General features: G+C 53.1%; 1 protein-coding gene across 8 annotated transcripts in view; it reads right to left on the reverse strand.

Annotated features, from left to right (window-relative positions):
- Window positions 1-20: 20 nt before the first annotated feature.
- MAPKBP1 (mitogen-activated protein kinase binding protein 1) overlaps window positions 21-19,888 on the reverse strand; it is a 53,702-nt gene continuing 33,834 nt past the window's right edge. For 4 of the 8 annotated variants that reach the window (XM_042942347.1, XM_042942343.1, XM_042942346.1 and 1 more), the window contains 28 exons: window positions 17,450-17,512; window positions 17,159-17,216; window positions 16,233-16,403; window positions 15,701-15,838; window positions 15,263-15,445; window positions 14,526-14,686; window positions 13,525-13,714; window positions 12,799-12,945; window positions 12,410-12,585; window positions 11,532-11,623; window positions 11,136-11,261; window positions 10,700-10,770; window positions 10,440-10,561; window positions 10,069-10,144; window positions 9,844-9,955; window positions 9,602-9,665; window positions 9,208-9,342; window positions 8,852-8,988; window positions 8,591-8,646; window positions 6,442-6,681; window positions 5,845-6,011; window positions 5,474-5,619; window positions 5,173-5,370; window positions 4,921-5,005; window positions 4,355-4,638; window positions 3,536-4,132; window positions 3,010-3,095; window positions 21-2,548 (listed from right to left, as the gene is read on the reverse strand). In XM_042942347.1, coding sequence (XP_042798281.1) covers window positions 2,321-2,548; window positions 3,010-3,095; window positions 3,536-4,132; window positions 4,355-4,638; window positions 4,921-5,005; window positions 5,173-5,370; window positions 5,474-5,619; window positions 5,845-6,011; window positions 6,442-6,681; window positions 8,591-8,646; window positions 8,852-8,988; window positions 9,208-9,342; window positions 9,602-9,665; window positions 9,844-9,955; window positions 10,069-10,144; window positions 10,440-10,561; window positions 10,700-10,770; window positions 11,136-11,261; window positions 11,532-11,623; window positions 12,410-12,585; window positions 12,799-12,945; window positions 13,525-13,714; window positions 14,526-14,686; window positions 15,263-15,445; window positions 15,701-15,838; window positions 16,233-16,403; window positions 17,159-17,216; window positions 17,450-17,512 — 4,309 coding nt within the window. In that variant the 3' untranslated portion in view covers window positions 21-2,320. The remainder of the gene's footprint in view (window positions 2,549-3,009; window positions 3,096-3,535; window positions 4,133-4,354; window positions 4,639-4,920; window positions 5,006-5,172; window positions 5,371-5,473; window positions 5,620-5,844; window positions 6,012-6,441; window positions 6,682-8,590; window positions 8,647-8,851; window positions 8,989-9,207; window positions 9,343-9,601; window positions 9,666-9,843; window positions 9,956-10,068; window positions 10,145-10,439; window positions 10,562-10,699; window positions 10,771-11,135; window positions 11,262-11,531; window positions 11,624-12,409; window positions 12,586-12,798; window positions 12,946-13,524; window positions 13,715-14,525; window positions 14,687-15,262; window positions 15,446-15,700; window positions 15,839-16,232; window positions 16,404-17,158; window positions 17,217-17,449; window positions 17,513-19,888) is intronic. The other 4 variants (XM_042942342.1, XM_042942340.1, XM_042942345.1 and 1 more) reach the window with 3 other exon arrangements.

A 19,888-nucleotide genomic window follows, 5' to 3' on the forward strand; every position in this document is an offset into this window, starting at 1 on the left:
CTGCTAACCAAGCCGCGGGAGAGGCGCTGTGCTGTCTCCAGCCTGCCGCACTCGCTGGCATCCCAGATTTAACAAATGATTGTGTTTATTGATGAGTTCATACATCAATACAAATGGACGAGTTAAAAACGGCCCCTGCCCCGTGAGACCTCGGGAGGAGGGAAGCGCCCATGGCCTGAACAAAGTATAAAAGTTATAAATAAGGAGGTTTTCAAAACTGGGTCAGGGCAAATCTGTTCGGGGGGCGGGGGGGGGGCAGTTGCCGGTGGCCTCAGACATGCAGAAGGGGACGGGCGCCGGCGGCCACAAGACCCCCTCTCCCACCTAAGCGCTCAGCTGAGGTAGGGAAAGGGCGGCCACCTTCTCACAAACCTTAGCGATAGTGTTAGCTCCCTCCTCTGAAGGACTGGTTGGCTGAGGATCTCCAAGAGCCCAGACCAGAGGGCCAGGCCTGAGCCCTATTGGGGCTGATCTGTGGCTGTTGTACCGTTTGGGGGAGTGGTAGTAGACTTCTAACCCTCACAAGGGCAGCTGCAGCCCTGCCAGGGTCCACCCTCAGCCGCAGGGGTTCTTGGGGCCAGGACTTCTTTGCAGTGTGGCCATGCAGGTGGTAGTAGTACAGAAGGGGGGTGGGGGTGGTGAACTAGGTTTCATCTGTTCTGGTGCACTCTGGCTGATGCAAACAAGAGCGGGGCACTCTACAAAAACCAACTTTCTAAGTTGCTGCCTATTGAACCAGCAGGGCCCCAGGGCCTGTCCATGGGAGAATAGGTTGTTGTGGCCTGGAACTTCAGAAAAGCTACACTGACTTACCTGAGGCTGAGAGAAGCAGCAGGGCCCAGAGACACGTGTTCTTCACCCCAATTCCTCAACCACTGCTTCACTACTTGGTCCTACTCTACCTTAGCCCACTGTACCCTATCTCCTTCCCCTCACCCCTAACAAGTGCCCTTCTAATTCTAATCTACCCCCTGCCCTCTACTACATACCTGTCCCACCTACCACCTTTCCAGTGTGTCTCTTGGCCCCTTCTGCACTCCCATGTGCCTCCCCCTCCCCTCAACTTCCAGCATCCAGAGCATCTTGGGTGCCCAGCACTGCCTTTGAGGAGGCTCCTTCCACCTGAACCAGGAACCAACAAGCCATCTCACATCAGCTAGGTTGTGGACACCAAGAATCCAGAATTCAGGTTACTACATTCCAGTCCTTTTTGTGCTCCTTGGTAGTTCCATATGAGCCAGGGTGGTGAAGCAGGAGTAGTACATGAAGGGAAACCAGGCACACATCAGCCAGCCAAGTACTCTAGCGATAAACACTCAACTTGTGTGTGTGTGTGTGTGTGTGTGTGTGTGTGTTTGTGTGTACAGTTCTGTGGCTAAGGTCCTTAGAAGGTGGGCTGGTGCCCTGTAAACCATGAGAGAAGTTCTAACACAGGCTTCTGACTGGGCATCACTCAGGATGCAAGGAGAAGGTGGCCTCTGGGTCTAGGAGCCTGTTGGGGACAAGGGTTGGGAGGATAGGGAAGACCAAGGGGCTAAGAAGAGGAGGCCAGGGCTTTATGTTTGCCCAGCAGAGGGCTTTACTGTCCCGCAGCAACATCCCACAGCTGTCTCCACAAGTTCTGGCCAGGAGAGAAAGGGGGCACAGGGAGAGATATAATGCTAGGGCTCTCTTAGAGGGGGGATGGGAGTGGAATGTGGGGGCTCAGGCCTTGACACCAACTCAAGCCTCCTGATGGCTAGGAACGCCCTGGAGGACTAGAGGGCTCTGCCCTACACAACTGCCAGGAAGTGGGGAAAACATAACCCCCTGCTCTGGCAGCCAGGGGAGTACAGCTGGTGTGGGAAGGGAAGTGGAGGTAGAGGTGAAGCTCCGCTGTTGGCTGAAGGGCACTGAATGCCACGTGGCCTCTCACTTCCACCCCACCAAATACCCTGTGTGTGCTCCACCCCAGGGAGCTGATCCCTGCAGTAATTTCAAATGGCTTCTAAGAAGAGAGGGCCAGCCCTTCCCGATTTCCCCCAGATGGGGCAGGCTGCCCTCCTACTCCTCACAGCACCAAGATGACAAAGATCTAAGACCTACCCTGCATGAGCCACTGAAGGGGCTGTGGAGGCAGGGGTTCCAAGAAAGTGAGGCAACAGTCAGGGAAATAAATTAATAAATACAGGGGCCCCATGAGGAGTAGCTGGGAAAACTGCTTTCCCTCTGAGCACTGATCCCTGCGATCCACTCCAAGCATCCCCACAGGTTTTGGAGAGTGGAGCAGGGGCTACAGTTTGGAATAAGGGAAGCATTCACTTGGAATAGGATTCTGGAACTAGAGTCTGCGTTCCATGCGCCGCTCCACAGCCCGAAGCAGCAGCTCTGAGTATTGCTCTAGCAGGGCCTGTGTTTGCTCAGCCCCCACAGCCCCAGGGCTCCCACCCGGGCTGCACAGCACTGCGCCAGCCAGGGCCTCTAGCTCCTGCCTCACTGAAGAGAAGGTGTTTCTGAGGAGCTGGGTGATGCGACTTTGCTCTGCTGAGGGCGTCTTGCAGCCAGCCACCTGCAGGAGGACCCAGGAAGTGAGTTGGAGGAACAGTGGAGGAACATCCTGTCAATGGATGTATAAAGGGAGGGGCCCCATCTAGGTCTAGCCTGCCTCCAAAGAAGGCCCTGCTGGACTGCCCCCTATGTCTAAGTTGGCCAAATAGGTTTTGAATATGACAAGGGATACAATGAATAATTATACTGGGACAACAGACATAAACTGGGATGGTCCTGAGCAAACTAGGACATATGGTCTCTCCACCCTTACCCCTCCAGGCTGAGAAAGTCTCCGGCTCTTAGGGCCAATAGGTCCGCGATTCAAGAGCCCCGGCCTAATGGCCTCTACCTCCCTCACCTACTCTGCCCAGAATGTTCTTGATTGCTCCACCCATCTGTCAGTGGAAGAGCCTTAGCATGGTTGTTCTGGATACACAGCTAGCACTCTGTCTCCCCCCACGGTAGGCGTCCAACACGTACCAAGTGGTAGAGCCGCACAGCCTGGCGTACGTTGCCCTGGAGCTCTGCCACAAGTTGTTCGCACTGCTCCAGGCTCACTGCTGGTTCTGGGAGGGACAGATACAACTCAGTAAGGCCCAGCAAAGCTGCCCTTTCAGGCCTCCCACCCAGAGGTCACTGATTGCTGGAGAGGCCTACCTGTGGGATCACACCACCTCCACTTGCCCACTGTCCCTTTTCTTGCCTCCTTCCTCCCCAACAACGCCCCTCCCCCAAATACCACACAGAAAGCGAGGTCCAGAGAGGAGGGCCAGCCCCAGCCCCAGGGGCCAGAAGCATTGAAGGGGCAAATGGGTCACAAGGAGATCATGAAGATTGGCAGGAGTGTCTCACCATCAGGGGTGTGACTTATGGACTGAGACAGGGGCAGACAGGACAAAAACACCAGAGGCTGGATGAACAGAAATGGGATGGAGCCAGAGAGGAGACAGCAGAGACAGGAGAAAGAGGATGGGGCAGGAGATGAGAGCTGGAGAGCTGTGCACACCTGAGTCCTGGCTCAGGGCTGCCCCTGGCCTGGTGCATTCCATGGGGCTGGGAGTCTTCTCAGGGGTTGGGGACTGCAAGTTCTCAGGGCCTCGGAAGAGGGGACTGACCGGCAGTTGCTGGCCACAGGGGCTGTTGGGCCCAGGCTGAGCCTGGCACTCTGTCCTAGGCTTGGGAGGGGCACCCTCCCCCAAACAGGCCCGCCTCTCAGATGTACTGTGAGCCTTTCCCAGGCCTGCTGGGGAGCCAGGCCAGTCCACCTCACCAGGGGCCCGGCCCTTGGTAACAGGTGAGAATGTGGCCAGGGTAGGACGATCAGGCAGTGGCTTTGGAATGTCCAGGACCAGGTGAGCCCGGCTGGGCAGGGCTAGCTTGCTGAGCGGTGAGACTCTAATGGGAGCAGGAGCTTGAGGTTCGGCTGCCAGCCCCAAGTTCTCCCCAACAGAGATGCTGCGGGAGATCTTGGCCATGGAACTGGTGGTGGGGTTCTGGTAGGAGTGAGGCTGAGAAAGACGGCCATCAGCCTGTGGCAGGGAGCGCAGGCCCGCGTGGGCTTCCATCTCCCGTAAGAGCAATGGGCCCGGTGGAGGGGCCTCATCTGCAGAGAAGACAGAGACATACAGGTCAGGTGGTGAGGAAGACATCCCAGGTGCAAAGACTCAGCTCCCTAAGAGTTGCTATTCCCCACACATACCCACTAAGGGACACCCAGTGGCAAGCACAGTGACACATCAGAGCTAAATCAGGCCCTCCTTCCTCTAGCATGCTCATGTGCTCCACACTCCCCACACCCTGGAGTTGAGCCCACCAGGCTCCTCACCTTGTGGCACCAGGCTCTGCACAGACTGGGCTTTCTGGAGTCCACCCAAGGGGCTGGCTGCAGCCACTCTCTTGGGAGACCAGCTGCTATCTGGGTTGAGACGGCGTCGTGGCAACAGCACAGGAACTGCTTGCTGGGGGCCACCATTTCCAGGGGAGGGCTCTGCCTCTGGGGGTGCTCCTGGAGGACTGGCACCACTGCCTCTCAGCTGCTCACCCGAAGCCTGCAGCATCTGGACTGGTCTCGATGGCAGCGGCAGGCTTGAGGAAGATGGAGACAGTTCCCTACAGGGAGGAAATGTGGAAGAAGGCCCAGAGGAGGCTTAGGAGTCCCCTTTGCCAACATGAGGAGAAGCGCTGGGAGAGAAGGAACGGCACAAAGCCAGCAGGCCAGTCGTCCCAAACTTGGGAGTGCAAAATACTGTTGAGCATGGGAAGACAGCAGCCTTGGAGAGAGGAGGGTGGCATGCGGCCCCAGAGCCAGGACTGGCCCTCTGGGGAGGGCCGGGGGGTCAAGTGAGCCAGAGCTCCTTGTAGGAGAGTAAGAGCTGCTGTGGGGAGAGGTACCTGAGTGGGGGGGTCTGCACTTGCAACAGGAATCGTGAAGAGATGCTCCGAGACTCTGTCCTCTCTGGTACCCGGACCGGGCCCCCTGCCAGGGTGACAGAAATTATGAAGTGAAGCAAGCCCTGGTGCCAGATTCTGCGTCCCCTAGAAGGTAACCCAGGGCATGGCCTACCCTTGTACCCTCCCTCTCATCCAGGCAAGGAGGGAAGGAGAGAAGACTACAGTGACCACATACTGGCCCTCTGACCACACCTGGAGCAGCCCCATTGGCCAGAGTCTCAAAGTGCTGTTTTAGAAACTGCTCCTGGTCTGGAGTATGGGGACTGCCTTCCTGTAGCCCATAGGAGCCAGTGCCTCCCTCTTCTTCCTCCTCTTCCTCATCACCCTCGGCTGGCTCTTCAAGGTCTGAGGAAATGCCATCCACACTCAGGGGCTCCGTGCTCTCAGAGTCTGGATGTGGGGAAGGGACAGAAGCATCATGCTGCACCAACCTGTCGCCAGAGCCTCCACTCCCACCTCAGTCCACTGACCTCCCTCAAAGCTGCAGCCTCACCTTCGTTGGGGTGCTCAGGGCTGGAAAGGCGGCTGCTACTATAATCCACAGAGCAGGCACTGTCAGGGCTGTGCTTCTCGGAGGCCCTGCTGCCTGGATACACTCTTCCCAGGGTCCCTCGGGCTGGAGCCTGCACCTGGAACTCACTTTCAGGAGGGCCAGCAGGGGAAAGAAGAGGCAGTTAGCAGGGGTGAGCAGCCCCACCAGACATCTGGCTTCCTTCTCCCCGACCTGTGAGTGGGACTGGGGATGAGGCAGGGGCGAAGTGGCAGGGAAGCCCTGAGTATCCTGGGCCAGCCCTCCCATATAAAGAATGCACAGGAAGGGAAGACTGCATAGCCTCTGAAGTCTGATGAGGGAAGGACCCTTGCCTGGTATCCAGGGTGGGGCTGTCACTCGGCTCCGGGTAGACAATACCATCTTCGATGGGTGCAGGCTCCAGATCTTGGGCAAAGACCCCTTCCTCTTGGGACAACAATCGAATAATGTGGGGGCAGGAACAGGGTTGGGAAGCCTGATGCCGAGGGGGCTTTTCGTTCTGGGAACACACAAAGGGGCATTACTGAGGATGCTGACATGAGAAAAGGTCTGAGAAAAGAGGTGGAGGTGGGCAAGGATTTGGTGTGTGTAAGTTCTGGGGGAAGCTGAATATTCCAGCTCTGAGGATAGCTCCAGCTACTGTTCTTGAGCTTCTGGAATAACAATATTCTGTCACACTCCAGGCTGTCAACCTTCAGCCACCACTTAATATCATGAGCCCTTGAAGAAACCTGGCCCAGGGCAAAGAGTACCACCCCAATCACCACACCACACAGCCTAGCCAGCCTGAACCTTTGCAGTCCAGGCTACCAATGTGCCACAGGAGCAGAGCAAGCATAGATGGCCCAGTGCTCAGGGCCCAGCTGTTGGCATAAGGCTGCCTAAGGCTGCTTGGAGATCTCTAGGTTGCTGGGAGAAAGCTGGCTCACCTGGCTAGCATGTGAGGTCTCAGGAGGGACCTGCTGACCATGTTTCCCAGGGCAAGACGGGGTCATGGCCAGCAAGTCTTGGCTACGGTCTCGAGGGCTTGGGGCCAGTGTCTCCAGCTGCCGCAGGTCCAGCATGGAGCGGACACTCAGCTCCACGCCTGGCTGAGCCCAGCGGCTCCTTCTTCTGGGTCCTTGATTGGCCACAGGAGCTGGGGCCAGGAACTCCACCGTCTCCTGTGCCTGGTGTGGGGCAGAGGAGGGGGAAGTTAACAACCACCATACAATAGTATCAGTGAACATTCATATATCACTTACTGTGTGCCAGGCATTTTATTTACATGTGTTCGCTCACTTAATCCCCACAACCACCTTATGAAGTCAGTAGTATTATTCTCCGCATTTTTACAGATGGGAAAACTGAAACACAGGAGACTTAGGTAACCTGTATAGTCCCACAGACAGTAAGGGGCCTGCCTGCAGGTTACAGCTCAGGTAGTCTGGGTCCAGAATTCATGTTCTTAAGCTTTACTCTACGTCATGTCTTCGATGTTCTAGTCTCAGCCTTCGCCTGGTGTCACGGACACCTTGGAGCTGGGAATCTCTACAAAATCCCTTACCCAGAAGACGGCTCTAAGTTCATTCACGGCACCAAGGGCAAACCAATAGTCCAGCCTTGAGCCCCTGGCCTGGTCAGAAGGCACCAGAGGCACCATGCCACTATTATCCCATGGAGCTGCTGCTAACAATGAAGGCGCTGCTCCTTGAAGTCTTGATGTGGCCCAAGTGAGGGCTGGGCTGCTGTGGGGCTTGCTCAGAAAGTCTGTATCCGCCTCGGGCTGCCCTGAAGTAGCTGCCCAGTCCTCTCACAGCCCTTTCCCTCCAAATAACTACTCTGGAAGTTCTGAGCTTACCTCCTAACGTGGGGTCTTTAAAACTAGTTCCTCCATGCTCTGGAAAACAGTGTGTGGAGGTTCCTCAAAAAATGAAAAACAGAACTACCCTATGACCCAGAAATAGCACTGCTAGGAATTTATCCAAGCGATACAGGAGTGCTGATGCATAGGGGCACTTGTACCCCAATGTTTACAGCAGCACTCTCAACAATAGCCAAATTATGGAAAGAGCCTAAATGTCCATCAACTGATGAATGGATAAGGAAGATGTGGTTTACATATACAACGGAATACTATTTGGCAATGATAAAGAATGAAATCTGGCCATTTGCAGCTACGTGGATGCAACTGGAGGGTATCATACTAAGTGAAAAAAGTAGTCAGAGAAAGACAGATACCATATATTTTCACTCATATGTGGATCTTGAGAAACTTAACAGAAGACCATGGAGAGGGGAAGTTGGGGGGGGAAAGTTACAGAGAGGGAGGGAGGCAAACCATAAAATATTCTTAAATACTGAGAACAAACTGAGGGTTGATGGGGGCTGGGGGAGAGGGGAAAGTGGGTGATGGCCACTGAGGAGAGCACTTGTTGGGATGAGCACTGGGTGTTGTATGGAAACTAATTTGACAATAAATTATATATGTAAAAAAAAAAAAAAAAAAACACTAGTTTCTCCAGATTTCTATTCTTTGCACCTTTGATTTTTTCGAATTTCAGTTCTTTTTTTTTTTTAATGTTCATTTATTTTTGAGAGGGTGGGGGGCAGAAAGAAAGACAGATAAAGGATCCGAACCAGGATCCACAGTGACAGCAGACAGCCCGACACAGGGCTCGAACCCATGAACCATGAGATCATGACCTGAGCCGAAATCAAGAGTTGGACGCTTAACCAACTGAGCCACCCAGGAGCCCCTCTTGCAGTTCTAACAGTTTGGCTCGGACACCCCTTTTCTACTCCCCACCTCAACCTGTTCTTTGTTCAGGTTTACTCCCAGGCCTCCAGACAGCTGAACAAGTGGAGCACTTCTTCTAGTGGCGACTCACCCCTGCAGGCCACCCCACCCAGACTGCAGGAAGGAGACCCCTAGGCTTCATCATCTGTAACCTGGGACCAGTCAAGCTGCTCAGACTCTCCCACAAGGCCCTTTCTTAAACTCAAGGGGTGCAGCATGTGAGCAGGCCTAGAGAGCCCACTTTCACCTTCCTCCGCCTGTTATAACCTTGGAAGGGCATTATAACGATGGTGACTCACCCGACTCATCTCCCAGTGGGACAGGCTTCGGGGCAGGACTGGGCCAGGCACTGAGGCTAGACAGAGACAGGCAGTCAGAGAGAGTATCTCCAGCCCACCCACCCAGAGCCCTGGCTCCACATCAACCCATACCTGTGTGGCCACAGTGATGCTCTGATTTCCTCAGCTCACCCTGACCTCACCCCCACAGTACCAGAAAGGGCATATCTGGCCACTGTGCCAACTGGTGCCTCTCTGGCCCTACATGAGACTTTCACACACCTGGCTCTTTCTTGGTACCCTTGGCAAGGATAGGAAGAGCTGGCAGTTCTTCTTCTTCAGTGCCTTCATCTTCTCCCTCCTTGTCACTGTCTGATGACAGAGCTGGTCCAGGAGACAGCATCGATGGGGCCTCATGCCTAAGTCCAAGACAAGCAAGGTCATGGAGAGAGGAGACTCAATGCAGGTAGAGGCCAACCTTTATGAGTCTTCAGGTAAGAAATGTGTGTTGGGGGGGTACAGGAGTTGGGAGGTACAGGTGAATGTCAAGTCCAGAGCAGAAAGGAGTAGCACGGAGATCACAGCAAGCAGTCTAGATGCCCACCCACCACTCGCCCATAACCATACTCTGTTCTCACCGGTTGGGACCCGCAGCCCTTTGGGGAGAAGATGGTCCTTGTGGCTTGCCCCCTCGCTGACGCTGGCGCAGCTCGGCCAGACGCTGCCTCATGCTGATGGTCATCTCAGAGCTCAGGCGCCACACAAATATACAGCTGGATAGAGCCACAGAGTTGGGTGAGGGAGGGGTAGGGTAGGACCTGGGGTAGGTAGCACACCACTAGTTCCCCTTCCTCATGGGCTGTCAAGAAGACCAGGGCCACCCTCTAGCCCCACATCAGGCCCAGCCAAGAAAGACCCCTGCTCAGCCCTACTTCCCAGAGACATCACTGATGTGAAAAGAGGGGAGGGAGCTGGGTATATGTGTGGCACAGAGGAAAAATCTGTGTCTCAGGGAAGCTGGCTTCTGCTCACCTGTCCCCTGACACAGAGATGAGATGTTTGCAGTCATTACTAAACTTCATGCCAGTGACAATCTCTGTGAGGAACAAAGAATACGGCCTATGAGCCACTCTAAAGTCCCCACCAAGCTTCTGTCCCAACAGTGGAGGTCAATGATTGGTGGGAGGGGTGGGGCGAGTAGCTCTGCTAGGTCCCCAGAAACTAAAGGAGGAAAGAGTAAAGTTCCAGCCATAGATTATTGGGGAAACACTTACCTGAGTGGCCAAACATGGTGGCCACACACTCGCCTGAGAAGAAGTCAAAAATGGAGAGGTTCTTGTCAGAACAGCTGGTGGCGATATAGATCCCTGAGGGGTCTGTCTGCACCTGAGGAGTGGGACACACAGCTGGCAGAGGACAAGGGAAGCACCAGTCCCTTTCCACCCACTACCCCTGTCCTTCCTTTCTCTGGTCCAGAGCCCATCCTGCTGGGCCCTTACCTTAATGAGAGTGCCGTCCTCACCCTGTGATCCTTTAAACAGCTTCTTCTGCTTCCCACTGCTGATGTTGAAGATCCTGTAAAGAAACACTCTTGTTCACATGAAGAAGAGGCCACAATCAAGCACACCTGGATGACAGAGACCCCAGCATTCAGTCCCAGCCCTGTTCTCTCTGAGAGCCACTCCCCAACACCAAAGAGGCTACCACCTCTTGGGTAAGGCAAAGTGCTCTTTCTACAGGCTCAAGGGGTACAAAGTCCTAGACAAAAAGACAGAAATGGGGAGACAGCTGCTTAAAGCTGACCCCTCAGGCCACATGGGTGGAGGTCACAAAGGAAGGTGGTTAGATGGTTTGAGAAGGGGACGCCCACCGAATATTTCGGTCCTGGCAGCCGATGGCCGTGTACTTCCAGCTGGGCTCCACATCCATATCATAGAGGGTCGTCTTCCGTACCACGTGGTGCGTCCGTGTAAACTGTACTCCATCTCCGGACTGAAGGGGTAGAACGTGTGGGCTCACTAGGCCCAGAGAGCCCGGCTTTCACCTCCCTTCACCTCTTACAATCTCAGCTCAGGGAACGACTGAGATTCCCCAACCACTGCCCTATTCAGGGAAGCCCCATACCCTCACCTTCTGTGCAGTTCGGAAGTAGATGCTCTTGTCTGCTCCACAGCTGATCATGCGGACTTGCCCATCGCTGGCTATGGAGGAGGGGGGCCTAGCTATTACCACAGCTCTCACCACAAGGGGGCCAGCCCTTCCTCTGCCTTCCCTCCATACTGCCCCACTGCTGAACTATTCCACAAGACCAGGACAACCAATTAAATCAGGACACTTCCTCCAAACCTAAGCTTTCTGTTCTCTTTCTCCTCAGCCAACCTGGTTGGCTCACAGTCACCTAGACTGATAGTCGACATTCCACCTGTCTTCCCATCCAGCTCCAGGCCTCCCAATTGCTGTCCCACACATCCTTGTGACTGGCACACCCTTCTCATGGAGGCAGGAGATAGGGGTGGAGGATACTGGTGGTAGGTGGCAAGATGTGTCTCAACTGCCCTGCCCCCACCTGCAAACTTGACAGCAGTGATGGAGGATGAGTGCTCGTCCAACGTCTGCTGCAGGCTATATTCACGGCCAGCATCTAGCACATGGATGAGCCGATCCCGGCTCGCTGACGCCAACAGCTTCAGACCTGGGGTTGAAAGAACTCTATCAGCCCATGAGTGCCCAGAGCAAACCCCTATGTGGGCCCGGCAAAAGGACCACAGGAACTGAGCCCCATAACTCTGAGCCAAGTGAACCATGCAGCAGGCATGGAGCTGTCCTCCTCTAAACCTGCAATACCAAGTGATTCAAATGACGTTCAGTCCCGCATCCAAGAGCCAGGATGGACGTAAGTGGCACTAGCAGGACTGGAGGGGCCCTGTGCCATTCTGGGCTAGATCCCAGGCATCCTTCTTACCTGTGTCTGGCTTAGAGTACTCCAGGCATAGAATTTCTGAGTCATGGGCCTCCACCTTTAGCATCTCACTCAGGGACTGCAGCTCGTGCACTCTGCAAAGATGAGAGGGAAGAGGGTGTTGACAGGCTACCAGAGGAGAGGCTCACCCTCCATTCTCTGCTATACCTTCCCTCTAACCTGTTTTTAAAATTGTATTTTTATTTATTTTTGAACTTTTAGGTTTAGAGAAAAATTGCAATGAGTATAGAGAATTTTCATATTAACGGCAGTTCAAATACCAGAAGCAGGAAATTTACATTGGTACAGTAGTATTAATTAATTAATTAAAGATTTTATTTGAATTTCACCAGTTTTTCCACAAAGCCTTTTTTCTGGATCCAAGATCCTATCAAGAGTCCAACTTGCATTTAATTGTTGTTTCTCCTTATCACCTGTAGTTGGTGACAGTTCTTCAGTCTTTCCTTATCATTCATGACCTTGATGCTTTTGAGGAGTACTGATCACTCTTCAACACTCTTTAGAAAAGTATTGACTACTCTGTCCTACATACCTCAGTTTTAGTCTGCTTGATGTTTTCCCATGATTGAACTGAGTTTATGCATTTGGGGCAAGAATACCACAGAAACCATGCTATGTCCATCTTAGCACATCATATTATGGGCTTCATGAGGTTGACATGAGGATGTTAAGTTTACTCACTTGGTTAGGATGGTTTCTGCTGGGTTTCTTCATTGTAAAGTTACTATCTTTTCGTGCATATAGACATCTTGTTCCCCAATCTTTCAGAGCCAATTTTTCTAAAGCTCCGTCCTTCAGGACCTAACTCCCTCGGCCTGTGCCGTGGGAGGCAGTCAGTACCACTCCAGGCCTGGCATTACCTGAGCGTGCCTACACGGTCCCCAGAAGCTAGATGCTGTCCATTGGGGCTGATACACACAGAGCGGATGCCCACACGGGGATCCATCAGGGACCCATCAGCTTTGTCTCCTCCGGGCAGCTCGGTGTCCAGCAGGGCCTGAGTGTTCCCATCCACATAGATGATCTTAATGAGGTCCTAGGGGAGCATGTCAGAATAGCAGGTGAATTAGGCAGGCCTGACCCAGTACAGCTGCAAAGGGAGAAGAATGCTGGACAAGATAAACCCCTGGCTCAAAGAGCCCAGCCAAACCAGAGCTGGAAGAGACCCAGTTCCTGAGAAGGGGGTGTGAAGGCTGAGGGGATGGGGGCATTAAGTAGGGAGTAGATGCCCTAAGGCCTCAGGGCTCACATTGCTGAGGATGTTTCGGTGCAGGGTGGAGCCGTGTACCCCGGAGCTCTCTGTGTTCCACAGGCGGATGGTATTGTCTGAGGAACAGGTGATAAAGGAACTTGGGGGCAGGCAGGCCTGGTTACTGTCCTTCACTTCAGGGTAGACCTGAGGGGCAGAGGGAACAAAGTCAGATCTCCATGCAGGGGGCAGTCCTTTACCTGCCCAAGGAGATGGAAGGGAATGCGATTAAAGAGAGGATGCTGGCCAAGACTTAGCCCAGTGTTTGTCACATAGGAAGCAAGCCATAACTATTAGATACTCTGTATTATCACTAAGGGCAAAAACCTTAACAAAGCTCCCGCTATGTTCCAGGCACTCTTCTATATCTCCCGCTTATATCATTTCATTTAATCCTTAGGACAACTGGAGTAATCAGGTGCACCAGTTTATAGTTGAGGAAACTGAGGTTCAGTCAATTTCAGTAACTTGTCCAAGATCACCCAGCCCAGGATGAGGCAAAGCTGGGGATAGACAGGGATACAATGGAAGAAGCCTGAGATACATAAGCAGTAAAATTCAAGCTCAATCCTCAGGACCCATGAAGATATGCGGATACACAGGGATGTTGCTGGAGAAAAAAGGAGGCAGCAGGAATATGAAGGCATCCTCAGGGATCCCCACCTCCTGCCCCACAATGGTACCCCAGCAAACCTGGTCAGTCCCAAGCCAGCCCAGCCCACATACCTCCACACTCCAGACGCAGGAGGAATGATACAGAGCTGAGTACACCTTGCCCACTTTCTTGGGGTCCCTCACATCCCAAACATAAATGCTGTGGTCGTTGTATACACAAGACAGCCACTGATTAGTAGGATCAAAAGTCAAGGCAATGGTGTCTGGATACCTGGCATTGGCCACTCCAGAGAAGAGGCGACTGTGGGGAAGAGGACAGGGCAAACAGTGAGTGAGGAGCTGATGAAATGGAGGACTAAAAAGAATGAAAACAGAAGCCAAAGAACAAAGGAAGGAGCAGAGGGAGCATGAGGAACCCTCTCCAGACCTGCAAGGGGCAGCTGCCTGAGAAAGAAAAAGGTCTCTGACAGCTGTCAGCCAGGAGCTGACCCCTGACCTGGCACTAGTTGTTGGACCTCGGTGTTCTCGTGATGAACACAGTGTCAGAGAACACGAAAGTCAGACAAGGTACCTCTGCGGCCATGATGGAACAGAACAAAAACAAGACCCCTCTATAATTGTGTCTGAGGACAGATAAACACACGTCACTGTATAAACCACAAAAATGACCATACATTTCCATTCCCATCTATCATGATTGAATGCTACTTCTTTACCAATTACAGCTTTAGCCCCGTATCTTCCCTTCCACCTTTTAGATAAAAATTATTAAGAAGTCCAATTGTAGAATTGCCTGTACTTCCTGACAGCATCTAACCAGAGCAAAACTTCAACACCTTGAACCATTCCTAAAATCATCTAATACAAGCCCAAATCTTACGATAAGCCCTACCTACCCTCCCCCCTTCCTAAGACACTCGCCGGTTTCCCACGGTGTGCAGCCTCCTTGGTTGCACTAGTATCAATAAGCCCAAATCTGTTGGTCTACAGAGGTGGTGCTGGCAATCATGGGGGCACTGATACACTCCTCAGTTTGACTCCTGAAGCACAGCCAGGGAAGGCTGGGCCCAAGGTGAGGCTCTGAATGGAGGCAGGGGGCCCACACAGCTCACCTGGCCTCAGTGACGCTGGCAATGTCTGTTCCCAGGGCATGGGGCCGGGGCAGCGTGCTGAGAAAGTGCAGGTTAGAGGGGTTGAAGAGGCGCACGGTGCCATCAGCACAGCCACAGAATATGTAGTCTTGGCTCACAGAGATGCAGTGGGCCACAGTAGTCTGCAGGCAGAAGGGCTCAGGTCAGCAAGGGTCACCTGCCCAACCCCTCCTCAAGAGTCACCTGCCAAGAGGAAGGACCAGCCAAGGCAGAGGCGAGGAAAAAGCTCCCCAGCAGCTCTGGCCTGAGCCCCTCAGCTGTCATCTAGAGACACCCCTCCCTCCAGCAGCAGGTGGCCAGAGGGCCTACAGCCACGTGCAATTGGGGGATGGGAGTCAGGGACCCTTCTAAGTCACGAGAAGTTTTGGCAGAGGACAAAGAAGGAAAAGCCCAGCAAAGAGAAAGAAACAGCATGAGAAAGACAGGAGGGTCTAGGTACCACTTACTGTGAAGCTGTCTGTATTCTGAGAAGAGGGAAGCAGAGGAAAGAAAGATGGAAAGAGAAAGCAGAGAGGAGGCAGTTATAGAGATCTCCAAGGGCTGGAACTAGGCCAAGCTCTGGCTCCCACAAGCTTCTCTCTCCTGGGGTTCCCTCCTGCATGCGTGAGGGCCTAGACCCTGGTATGGAGCCAGAGGCATCAGATTTCCCCTGAGCTTACACACGGGCAGCCCCTACCCACTGGGACAGAGGTGCTTACTCTCAGCTCCACCCACTTATCCAAAAGCCTCCGATCGCTGAACTCGCACAGCAGCCCTGAGGACGTGATGCAAAAGGTGCTGTCGGCCTTCTTCCCTCGGCCACAGGCCACATCAGTGAACAGGTTGTTTCGCAGCTCCCCCAGCAGCCCTGAGCGGCCCAGCAGGGGCACAGTGGCGTTCACCTGTGGAGACACACCACAGTTGCCACCTGTCCACCCCAGAGCCTGCCCCTGCAAACTAGACCCTGGGGAGAAGGAGGGGAAGCAGCAAGGCCCCCTCACTCTTTGAGACTACTCCTTGGCCCGGACAGCATCTGGCTCATGCAGAAGTTCTGTATGGCTGCTCAGTAAGCAGAGAGGGGCCCAAGTGAACAGGGTCTCCTGGGGTGGGCTGAGCAGGCCCTGGCTCTGGGGCTACTTCCAGCCTCAGCAGCTCACCTTTGAGGTCTTACTGTCATCGAGGTACCAGAATTTGATGTGCCGGTTGCCTGCAGTGACAAAGTAGCTACAATCTTCAGAGAAGGACACTGCTGTCACCCGACTGGACACCTTATTGGAGGCCACCACAATGTTTTTCTGGAGGGAAAGCCAAAGGAAGAATCAAAATTCTGCCTCTTGGGGCTAAGAAGAAAGAGGTTTAAAGGAAGGAGGAGGGGTTAGATAGGATTTGTACTTAAAAAGGGCTCCTTTCCAAGATTTTTTGGTCAGAAAAGAAGGGAGAGAGAAGAATTTCTTTCTTGAGGGGCTGAAGAGATTCATTTCCTCTGTAGATCCTCAAAGGCATAAAGCTAGCCCCTTTCTACCCACACACCTGGCTACACAGTTTTTCTTTTCTGCTTCAGGCTATTTTCTAGAATGAGACTGAGATTAGCAGAGTGGAGTGAAGGGTTCAGATCAGCAGCTTCCTGGCTCCCTGACTGGTCCTTGAACTCCCACGAGGCTGTCAGGCCAGCCCACCCAGTCTACTCACCTTCCAGGCCCAGACATTGACAATCATGTCATGCTGGTAGCCCACGGAGACAATGTACTTGGCGCTAGGGGAGAAGGCCACACAAGCCACGCCATATTTATGCTCCTGCAGCTCCGCCACCTGGCTATGCTCAGCCACGTCCCAAACCCGGACGGCAGGCATGTGCCCACTCTGCAGGGAGGCAAGAACTGGAAGTGAGGGCCAGAGGCATAGAGACTCCCCAAGCCTTTCAGGGTGGGGGTTCTCATCCCCCGCCCCTCCAGCTACTCAATAAAATCTCTCTAATGACCCCTGGCCAAGAGTCAAGAGGAGAGCGCTATTATGGGGCAAAGGTATTTTAAAAAACATGATAAATATCTCAGGACAATGATCATCAGGAAGAAAACAGCCCAGATTTTGTTCAATATCTGTGTCAGGGTGTGCACCTCTGTATTTGTTCAAAACTCCTTGAGTGATTCTTGATGGGTCTCCAAGGTTGAGAACCACTACCACTCATGCCTTTTTCTGCCTCCTCTGCCTCCCTGTAAGCCTGAGAACACAGAGGTATCCCTCATGTGCCCAGCAGGGGGCCTCTGGAGATAAGGAATATTTTAAGGCAGTGGTTTTTCAAAGCCTGCTTCCCAAACCAGCAGAAGAATCTGCACTAGGCAACTTGTTAGAAATGTAAATTTTGGGGTCCCATCTCGGACCTATAAAGTCAGAAACCCTGGGGGCAGGCCTGACAATGTGTACTTCACCAAGCAAACCAGGTGATTCTCACTAAGGTTTAAGAACCACTGTTTTCAGGCAGAGCAAAGACTAGGATTTAGCATCTGTTCAGGAAGCCAAAGTGCCAGCAGCCCTAACGAGGCCTAGGATTGTAGCTCTCTGCTGAGGCCAGGCCACTCACCCACCTCAGAGGACTACAGCCCCCATTCCTCACTCACCTCTCCAGTGACCAGGTACTTGCCATCAGGAGAGAAGGCCAGGGCAGTGATGGTTTTCCTGCAGGATATGAGGTAGGCTCAGAGGGGCACTGACAGGCCTAAACCTGGCTCCCACAGAGTCCCCTCAAGAGGCAAGGTGAGCAGACACTAATGGCACACATAGTGGCATTTTGCTCTCTGATCCTGGGCCCAACCAGGTCCCAGTCCTCAGACCCTCAAAGACCCCAGACAGTGCCCTTTTCACAACTCCCAGGAAATGGAGGTGCTCCCTGAGGGCCCAGCCCCATTTACCTGGAACTGTTGAGGATGTGGTGCTGTTTGTGTTTCCGGGGATTGAACAGCACGACCACACACCTGAGGAGATAAGTGAGACAACAGGCTTAGCTCCAAGCCAGAGCTCCCCTAGGAGGCACCCAGGCCACCTGGGAATTCCCATCACTCAGCACAGGGAGCTGTGGAGTGCAAGTTGAGAGGGGCTCTGCTTGCTACTGAGGGCAACTGCTTTCTGGCAACCTCTTCTTGCTTCCCTTCCCCACTCACAAGGGCCTATCTCTGCAGCCCCATGAGGGGGAAGGCTCCCTGGAAGCCTATCCCACCAGGTCCCTAAATACCAGTAACATCTCTGGCCATACCCACAAAGGGCAGCAAGGACACAGGCCTTCCCACAGCCCTTACACAGAGCCCAGGAAGGGGTGCAGGAGGGAAGAGTACACGTGATTTGAGCACAGCAGCAGCCAGTTTACAGGCTTAGAGCCACATGTATGACAAGAGTTTGTGCTCCAAGGAGGGGTAAGGCCTCTCATGTGTGAGCCCACATGTGTACCTGGCAGGAGCTGGCCCCATACTCTCTACGTGCCAGATGAGGAAGGAGGTGGGAGGCAGGAGGCCAGAGCTGCTGGAAGGCTCAGTAAGACTAGAGGGAGGGGCAGAGAGAGCCCAAGAAGGCCTGGGGAGGCCTGTTCAGTGCCTCGGAACTCCTGTGCCCAGCCCTGAGAATCCCCTGTGGCAAAGAGCCTGAGAAGGGCACTCCAGACTGCCAGAAGACGATCTGGAACTCCGCCAGCCTGCCTGCTGTGCAGAGAAGGGTGGGAGTACCCTCTCTGACCAGGCAGCAAGGTTGGACGGGATCAGGTTCAGACTGACTTTCCAGAGGAGGTTCCAGAGAGGAGGCCAGGTGACAGGAGTCAAAGCAGGAAGCCCGAAGCCATAGGCAGGCAGTGCTCTCTCTTAGGCTCCTTGGCTGTCAGCAGGCCTGGGCCCGCTGCCCCTTCCACCTTACTACTTCATGAGTACTGTAAGTAGCTGGCAGGAGCAAGCCTGAAGCCTGCTACACGGGGAGACACTGAGCAGAGGGTGACATCCCCCAGACCCAACCTTGTTTAATAGGAACTCCAATGCCTGCTGAAACTTGAAGCAAAGGCAAGTACAAGCTGCTAGCGAGTGCTTGGCACGTTAAGCTCCATAAACCACTTCAATATGCAAATTCCACAAGTAATCTCTGGGGTCACCAGGATCTCTGAGGTACTAGATATGCCCAGAACTGCCAGGCTGAGCAACAAAGCCTTGGAATTCCTGAGTCACATCATCTTCTCTTCTGACCCCTTCCCCAAATCAATCCTCGCTGTTTGCTTTCTCCTCTCCCCATCTCATCTTACCTTGTTCCCTTTTCTTCATTCCTTTCTCCTTTCTCTCTTTATACCAATCTCTAGTCTCCTGCTTCCCTTGTGCAATGCCATGTCATAGGGTTTGAAATATATGACAAAAGTCAAAGGCCCTTGGAAACTCTGTGCCGCATCACTCTTTCTCCCCTGTTCACTCACACACACACACACACACACACACACACACACACACACACACACATCCACGCACACTTGCCTAGCTTCTGTTACGGGCAATCCAGGATACAGGGAACCTAATTCCTGCAAAACAGACTCATAGAACCTTAGAGCTGGAAGGAAGGACGGAAGGAATTAAATGCACTGTGCAGAGCGCCTAGGTGGCTCAGTCGGTTAAGCATCCAACTTTGGCTCAGGTCATGATCTCATGGCTCATGAGTTTGAGCCCCACGTTGGGCTCTGTGCTAACAGCCCAGGCCCTGGAGCCTTCTTCAGATTCTGTGTCTCCGTCTCTCTCTGCCCCTACCCTGCTCACACTCTGTCTCTCTCTCTCTCTCTCTCTCAAAAATAAATAAACATTAATTTTTTTTTAATTAAATGCACTGTGCTAGGTGACTTTAAACATCACTGAGTCCAACCCTCCAGGATTTTGAGATGAGGAAACCTAGGCTCAGAAAACTCCTATAGAGAGCAGAGCCAGGACTCCCAGGTCTCCTGACTCTCAATGCTCTTTACATCAAACACACGTGAGTGTCTGATCTGATCATGTCACTCCCGGACGATCATCCCTGGGGGGCTTCCAAAACCAAACTCCTTAAAGTGCCCACGAAGGCCCTGGGTGGTATGACCCCTGCCCACCCTTCAGCTTCACCATGAACCATGTTCCAACCACATTCCTTCACTCTCTTTAACTTGCTGTGCTCCTTTGCAAGAACTGTTTCCATTACCTAGAACATTCTTCTCTCCCTTTTCCAACTAGTTAATCTTTAGTCCTCTTTCAGATCTCAGGTCAAATGGCCTCAGTATATGCTCTTGTAGCAAGTAGAGTGTATCAATCTTTTGTAACATTTATCACAGCTGCAACTTTACACTTATTTTAACGACCCTCCCA

This window comes from Panthera leo, chromosome B3 (assembly GCF_018350215.1).
Source record: "Panthera leo isolate Ple1 chromosome B3, P.leo_Ple1_pat1.1, whole genome shotgun sequence".
NCBI lineage: Eukaryota > Metazoa > Chordata > Mammalia > Carnivora > Felidae > Panthera > Panthera leo.